This window comes from Taudactylus pleione, unplaced genomic scaffold (assembly GCF_031769625.1).
Source record: "Taudactylus pleione unplaced genomic scaffold, aTauple2 ptg000009l, whole genome shotgun sequence".
Lineage (NCBI taxonomy): Eukaryota > Metazoa > Chordata > Amphibia > Anura > Myobatrachidae > Taudactylus > Taudactylus pleione.
Window position 1 is genome coordinate 861,789 of NW_028284412.1, and position 8,212 is coordinate 870,000.

The window sequence follows — 8,212 nt, forward strand, 5'->3', positions numbered from 1 at the left end:
GGGAAAGACTGGACATATACACACTGCAAAACATTGCAGAATAAGTTGCTTTGTGTGTAATCCATGCTCCATCCTTCCAAGTTTATCACCAGAGTGATGGTGCCGCAGGAGAAGCATAGGGATCCTGGCCACTGCGCAGGAGGCTAAATACATCAGTTACGGATGGCGAGCGGGAGGGGACCACTTCATGAACATGCCCCTCCCCATTTCTTAATATGCCCCTGCTCCTCTGACAGCGCCTATCAAATCAAATTTTAAATAATCCTCCATATTTCACCTAGTGAATTTATAGTCGGCTTCCTAATAAATATTGGTTGAGACAAATGGTTACCTTCGTGAGTAGAAGAGATTTCCACTTCTACTAGATTTTTGAGGAGAATTGTTTAAGAAGGTATTCAGTTCTGTCATTGTACTGATGGGTGTTATAAAATGCTAAGAGGATCATATTTGTATTCTTCAAACTGACAGCTATTCCAGAATCAGATACAAATTTATACATTTTGTATGTTTTTAGCCTTGTGAGGATCGTTCCATTGGGTACTCTATGAATCCATTTACTAAAATAAACTGCGCCATAAAAATAGAATGTGTAAAAAAAAAAATCACAGCCAAAAACTTTAAAAACCAACTGTTTTCTGGTGTTTTTTTAAAAGAAAAAAAAAATATAGCAAATTTTGTTAAGTAATGCTGCTGGATACATAAATACTGCCAATGTGCAAATACAAGGATTATGAAATACGTGAGGCAATGTAAAATAATAATCACTCGAATTCTATACATTTACTTATGTCACGGCCAAAATTTATTCTCCATATCAAGAACACTAACGTTTCTGTATTAAACAAGAACAAAAAAGGCATATGTTCATTCTATCTTAAAAATTAAGCATTGCTGAGGTAAAATTATCCATCCAAAAGATTCATCAACATCTGAGAATTGTTCTGACCTTATCCAACATTACAAATAGGAAATGGAAAATATCACAATATGCTAAAGCAGCAGTACTATAGTCTTGGCTCATCTTGTCGGTCGACAGCCCCACCTTCTCATTCAACCACTGGTCAATCAAGTGGTAATTGAGTGTGAACGAGGTGATAGATCAACACGAACCAGAGAGTCAAATCAGGGTATCACTGTGCTAAGTTTGAATGGGCCCAAAACAAAATAAATGAAGCAGCTTTTGTTTATTAGAATAATTATTTCCTGCTTTATACCTTTTTTTTCAGAGACCAAACAAAACTTTACAAAAAAATTACACACAGGCCAATAAATTTATACAAGGTTGGTGTGAATCGGCTTTACCAATTATATTAATAAACACTAACTAAGTACGCGTTTAGTCTTAAAGGGCATCACTTCTAAATACTTCTGGCGGCTTGTTTAGAGTCAGTGTTGGCCTGTAACATATTACAAAGTGTTTGAGGTGGGTGTGGCACTGAAGAGGATGTGTTACAAAATGGCAGGTGCAATGTGCCTTTTCGGAATTTCCTCATCTACATACCTCATGTGCTTCATGAGCATTTCACACAATTATTATGAGTATGTTGGAGGCTGGACAATATGGTGTGGTGATTTGATGGGTTCAGGGCCTTGGTTCTACAATCATGGTTCTTAAAATGGTTCTAAAATGATCAAGTGCAATTTTGTGTGTAGAACATTTTGTAGAACACTTTGGATATACTGACTGGATTTCTTTTCAATTCAGCCCATACTATTATTCACTGTGTTCATTTCTAAATTAATTATAGATGAAACAATCTGAAGAGATGACCAAAAAATATTGTTTCCTAAACCAAGACCTCATGGAGGTATGAATAGGAAAACTTTTATTCTCTAATTAATTTATCTAGAGTTCCTTGGTATAAATTATGAAGTACAGTACGTGTGAGCATTCCTGCTCTGGTCGGTTTAATTTTGGGTTTAAGATTAGCCTTGCCTCACTAAGGGGTCTATGTACTAAGCCTTCAGCCACATACACACTGGATGATATCTATGATATATCGTTCAAATCGTCCAGTGTGTATGCACTAAGCGATGAACGATGCGCGCTTCTGCGGGTCATTAACTATATCCCCAGTCGTCAGTACATGCAGCTCAATCTGGGGATATTGTTAACAATGCGGCATCGGCAAGTGTGTCTGAACTTACCGATGCCGGCACCCCCGCCGGGGCCGCCGCTGCCGATATCGCTCATGCAGCATATCGTCCAGTGTGTATTAGAGAGCGATAAAGTGGATGGAGATAAAGTACCAACCAATCAGCTCCTAACTATCACTTTTCAAACACAGCCTATAAAGTGACAGGAGCTAATGGAGCTTATCTCTCTCCAAGGCTTAGTACATAGACCCCTTAGGGGATTGTTCCCTCATTCTCAACTCATGGGAATTATTCTCCAAATTCTACAGGTTTTCATCATTCAGTCTTACATTTAAATTGTTTGTAAAACCTAATACTGTATTACTTGCTACTGTTGTTAACATATCTAAAATGTAAATTGAATGACTTGCTTTTTATGCTTAACTGAAAACCAGTTTTTACACTGAACAATGTTGCCTATTAAATTTAAAACAAAACAAGTACTCCCAATAATGGTGGGCTGTCTTATTACTCTCATTGGGCCGTCAGTAATGAAATCTACTAGTTTGTTTAGATGTTCTTTCTACCATTATGTATAGTACTTCTTTCCAAGTAGCCAGTAGCCTTCTTTCATAACTATGCATGGTATATAAACACATTAACTGGACCAGAAGCAGACAAGGTCAGACTATTGATCAGGACATCATAGAACAACCTTCTAAAAGGTTATTTAAAAAGGATACATATCACACTACACAATTTGAAGAGCCCTATGGAAAAACCACCTTCCCCTTAACTAATTTTGCATCCCAATAACCCGTCTGGATGTTGATACCAGTGCAAACTTTGAAAGTCATTGACGGAAACCACCTAGTTATCTATAAATGCTCAAGTTTTACATTGTTCGCTCAGAGCAAAGTTCTGTCCAAAAGTGTCTAAAACAAAGTAACTTTTTTAGGACTAGTCAAAAAGTAACAAACTTGTAACAATTTTGTTCTGGTCATAAATATACAGAGAGAAAATGTATGTTGATAAGACAGTATATAAGGCACGTAACAGTCTTTGAGAATACAGAAGATTCAGCCAACTTAAATTAATGGTTCTTTCCCTTGTTTAGTCCGCAAAACTGTACAGTTACACAAATGTTGTGTTGCAGATACATCTTCCAAGCTATCCTTCAGTTTATTGAAACACCAGTACAATGAACTCTTCTCCAAGACCATTCCCCCAAAAATTTAATTTATTCATTGAACAAAGTCTTTATTAAAATACACTTGGAAATCGACTAAAAATAATTTCTTTTCTTTAAAGAAACTTTTTGAAGAGTCATCAGAAGAGATTTGTGAGTGTTGTTTGTGGAGGGCTTCGAGACTCATGTACGTCCAAGCTGCCAGGCACTGAAGTCAGCACCGAGGTCACAGTTGGCATGGTAGGGTTAGTCAAGTCTGTTAATGTTGTTGGGGTCGATGAAGGACTCATAGAGGCATTAGAGATTTCAGAAGCCGGTCCTGATGGCGTTCCAGCCTGAAGTGTGGAATCTGAAGTTTTATCCACCCCATTGTTCTCTTGTCGCAGAAGGTTCCGTCTGAATTTGGCTCGTGCATTCTGAAACCATACCTAGGACAAATGGAAAAATATTGTTAGGCACTGGCTGGCAAACCAATGTTAAAAAATGTAATCTAAAATAAAATTACAGTCTGTAACAAAGACTAAAGAGTCTAGAAATACTGTATGGATGGAAGGGGTTCCTTTCTTCCCTTGTATTAGCTCTCTATAGTTTGTGTTGGGCAGGTAAATTAGGTTGTGAAGGATTCCATTATAGTGCAAATTGGCCTCTTTAAAGTATGTAAAAGGGAAATACTGAATTTGTCTACTATGCTATATTTAACAGATACACTAGAAAAAAAATAATAGTTCAATTTAGTCTACTAGAATAACATAATGGTGTTATCGTAAATGTGAGTAATCACACCAGGGTTAATTCGGTATATTTATGTGCTGTAAGGAATCAAATATCACCAAGTACTTGTCTGGCAGTCTTTGACATAGTCATTGGGGGGAATGCAATTCAGCGCGATGGACGCAGTGTGCCGTTCTGGAACAGCACATGGCGTCAACATGCATCGCTTTTGTCCCTTGTTCCTACCGTAAATGGCATTGCATTGAATTAAATTCCCCCCACTGAATCCATTGCTAAACTCTATTATGCTTATTAGACACCAGTTCTTATTAATATATATATATATATATATATATATATATATATATATAGTATGAATGTAGAAATAGTGAGTACTAATGTGTCCACACCAGTGCTCATTAGGAACACTTGTGTGCTATAAGGTATAACATGCCTTCTACTGTAGATCATCAGGTATTAACCTACAGAACACTTTATAAAATATTGAGCTTTGTAAACTGGTTCTTTCTTCTTTAGCATTCCATGTACAATGATTAAATGGGAAAAATACACCTGTACAGAGCAGCAAAGCACATGGGAAAACACACTGGGGCTGATGCAGTGTTGGCCAAAATTGCAAGCCAATAGCAGGCGCAATTTGCATTCATTAAAAAAAGCTGTGATTGCGACCATATGCAAAACGGCATCTATAATAAAATACATGCTAGTCGGTAAGATTAGCACATGCGCCTGGCATGTGTCACGTACACTTACTACTGTACGTCCCACTTGTGCTCATTATTGTAAACATTTTAGTTGCAACAAAGGCATTCGCTATTAGGCATCAGCAAAACTGCATAAAGCTCTCTAATGAAGCATAATCAGCTCCTTTAGTCAGTGTCAGTGGAGCATTGATAATAGCCATTCACTAACGCCTCCCTAGCGCTTGGGATCATCGCTATCATTATCATGCACCTGTCCTTGACCACCCGTAAATAATATGGGTATCTGAGGTGGATATGCGTTTTTGTCCCTGTCTGCATCTGTTCGTAATTGCACAAACACCCGTCATACATTCTAACACCCCTGTCCTGCCCCATCCGACCTATCCAGCCAAGGGCCGGATTCAATAAGACGCAAAAAGCCGTAATCCCCAAATATTTCGCCTATTGCCGCTTTTCGCCTGTTTGTGTCTTATCTCCAAATTCAATTCCAGGACATTTTCGCCTAAGCGGAAACTCAATGCACTGAAACAGGCTGAAAAGTTTCTCCAATGAATGGCAGGCGGAAAAAAGTGCAAAATCTCTATTTTGGGGGCAAATGTGGGGAAATGATTGTAATCCCTTTGGACACCCTCCCCAAAAGACAAATCAACAAAAAAAAAAATTACCTCAGAAATCCCCAATAAAGACATGTCATTGTTTGGGCGAAAATGAAAAAAGTGGGGGGGACAAGGATAAAAATTAGCGAAATAGGTTTCTTGGGGGGCTGTATGGATGGGTCAGGTGTTTTTAGGATCGCAGGTGCATGCAGCAGGTAGACTTTAGAGACACAATAATATGCTAGCACCCATTTTCACGTGCCCCAAATTTGACTGGACTATTTATTTTAATCAAAAAAATACTGTTTTCTATCATTCCTCACCACTTTTACAAAAAAGCTTCTAGAAAGCTTTTAACACAACTTAAGGACACACAGTACATTTATTAGGGCTGATAGTACACATCTGTAATGATTTCCAGGGTCAGTGCGTCTTATTTTGGGGTACCGACTGATTCCCCCAATCTATTCAGTACTTACTGCCTGTTATGCATTCGCCTATTTGCGTTTGCTCCTATTCTGCAATTGAATAGGGCGAAACGCGGGGACGCGCATGCCACGAATTTGCGTCAAATAGGCGAATGCAGGGGAAAGTACAACAGGCGAAAAGTCCGGGACTTTTCGCGGCTAATTGAATACGGGCCTATGAGGTCAAGTTGCACAAATGTGCATCTGTGTGCAGCCAATTTTCTGGGCATGTGAAATATGCTCCGCCGACTGGCACAGTACTGTCTCTGCATCAGGCCTACTGAGTACATGCAATATTGCACCAAAGTATGTAGAATGCAAGCTCCTATAAGCTCAGCTCATGTGTATTCAGTTACAGCATTATTCCCCTTCTGTTTTTGCTGTAACACATCTATGATAAATACACAGTTATTCAACAAACTCCTTATTGGAGCCACTTCTGCCTGCGATAGCATCTCGCATGGTCCAGATACTATTCCTCAGCACATACCTGAAAAACTGCACCTCCCATTACTGGAGCCAATGTTAGGTCATGTTGCAGAAGACAGAGAAATTATCATACAGACACAAGGCTCTAGCTGTAAATTCCTTCAGAGGTGGTGATGGAAATTCAGCTGTTCCTCCCTTATATAATGATTTAAAAGTTTAGGTGTTCATTGACCATGTCTGACCACAAAAAAAGAGGGTACACACTATGCAATTCTCAGCCCGACATGACTAGGAGCCTGATTCAGTGTTGTACGTAAACCCGATGGCTTGCATGCACAACACCCATTGTGAGAGACCCACGCATGCACAGAATCAACGCTGTACTGCGCATGTGCTGGCCTCCAGACTTCCAGCAATTCCCCCAAGCCGCAGCCTGATTGACAGGCTGCTGCCATTTGGGGGCAGAGAGTGGGCGGGGGCCGGCCTCCATTCCAGAAAATGGGGGCGTGTCACCCCATTTTCTGGAAATGCAGAGGCCAGGGGCTGCGTCTTCTGACACAGGCTACCTGCCCTCGGCTATGGAGCTGTGAGGGCCAATCTGACCTCAGGGTTACTCAGATATCCGATGGCCTCGCTGGAGATACGATGCTGTGCCTTAGTACTCGGATTTGCGATGCGGTCAGGGGGCGTCTATTTAGGCCAGACGCCTCCTGCTGCATATTAGTTGTATAGTATTATACAGACGCCGCTTCCTTGCCTCTGTGCATTACTGTACAACCTTGAATTAGGCCCAATATCTGCCAGATAGGTCCGATAATTGTGTAGTGTGTATGCAGAACCAGGGCACGATGGTTGGTCTAAAAGCCATCAGATTGGCTCCTGATATGTCAGTCCAGTCAGAAAGGCGTTGTTCAAAATTTGTAGTGTTTACACAGATTGGCCCTATCAGTGGCGTCCCTCCACTGGGTGGCACCAATAATATAGCAGTGTAGTGCACGTGGCGAAGCCACATGCCGATAATAAGGATGTGGCCTTGCTGAAAGGGGCGTGTCCTTGTGGTAAGGGGTCGTAGTCATGCAGCCCGAACCCCCATTTTAGTCTCTCTCAGGGGGTCCCGGAGGTGCGCATTGCCCCCGGGGACCAGCGTATTTGCAGTGCCGGCTCCCTCACTGTGACACCCGGGTGCGACCCGCACCCCCTTTTTGATGCCACTGGGCCATATCCTGCTTATAAAAAAAGTCACCTCAACAATTTGAAGTCCAGGTAATTGTTTGAAACAAAGCATTTGTGTAGGGTGTACACTGCACATCTGGTGTTATCTGGATCATTTTGTCCAGCTATTGGCAAACCTGTTAGATGTGTACCTAGCTTTACAGATATGTTGTTATAGTGGAGGATGAGCTATATTGTCTTCTTTGATTGCAGTAATGTTTTTGTGGTGGTCTTTCTGACTTCCCAAGTCACTGACTTGAATCCGCGCCAAGCCACACTTATAACTCCAACCTATGCAGCAGGAGACATTTCCCTTTTATCAATAATGGTTAGATTGTGTTTACAAGACTAATTGCATTGGTTTTATTTATACCCTACCTGTAAAACTCTTTTGGTTAAACCTGTCTTCTGAGCTAGTTGCTTTAAGTCCTTGGCGTCTGGGTTGTGGTTAATAGCAAAGTAGGATTTCATTGTCCGCAGCTGATGGTGTTTAAAAGAGGTCCTCATGCGTTTGGTTTTCTGGTTGGGGGTGTACTGTTGGTCTCTGTCCAGGTGGTCTCCATCATTTTCATTGCAGCTTAGGGCTAGCAGAGACAGGAGAGGAGATGTCATTCATTACATTAGCAAATCCCTACATCACATGCTATTAATTCCACCTCTACAGTGAATTGGTTTTCCAGATAGAATGATCAGCCACTTCTAGAGTAGAGGTACCAGAGAGAGGAGGAAAATGTATTTTGTTTGGCTAATTATATTCATGCGCTTCAATTCACCCACCTGTGGCACATGTGGAGGGAATATCATGTG

The 8,212-nt window shown here is 40.8% G+C and overlaps 1 protein-coding gene across 2 annotated transcripts in view; it reads right to left on the bottom strand.

Annotated features, from left to right (window-relative positions):
- Positions 1 to 796: 796 nt before the first annotated feature.
- Positions 797 to 8,212, bottom strand: part of LHX2 (LIM homeobox 2) — a 33,848-nt gene continuing 26,432 nt past the window's right edge. For both annotated transcript variants that reach the window (XM_088465889.1, XM_088465898.1), the window contains exons 4-5: positions 7,784 to 7,989; positions 797 to 3,693 (exon numbers count right to left, since the gene is read on the bottom strand). In XM_088465889.1, coding sequence (XP_088322015.1) covers positions 3,406 to 3,693; positions 7,784 to 7,989 — 494 coding nt within the window. In that variant the 3' untranslated portion in view covers positions 797 to 3,405. The remainder of the gene's footprint in view (positions 3,694 to 7,783; positions 7,990 to 8,212) is intronic.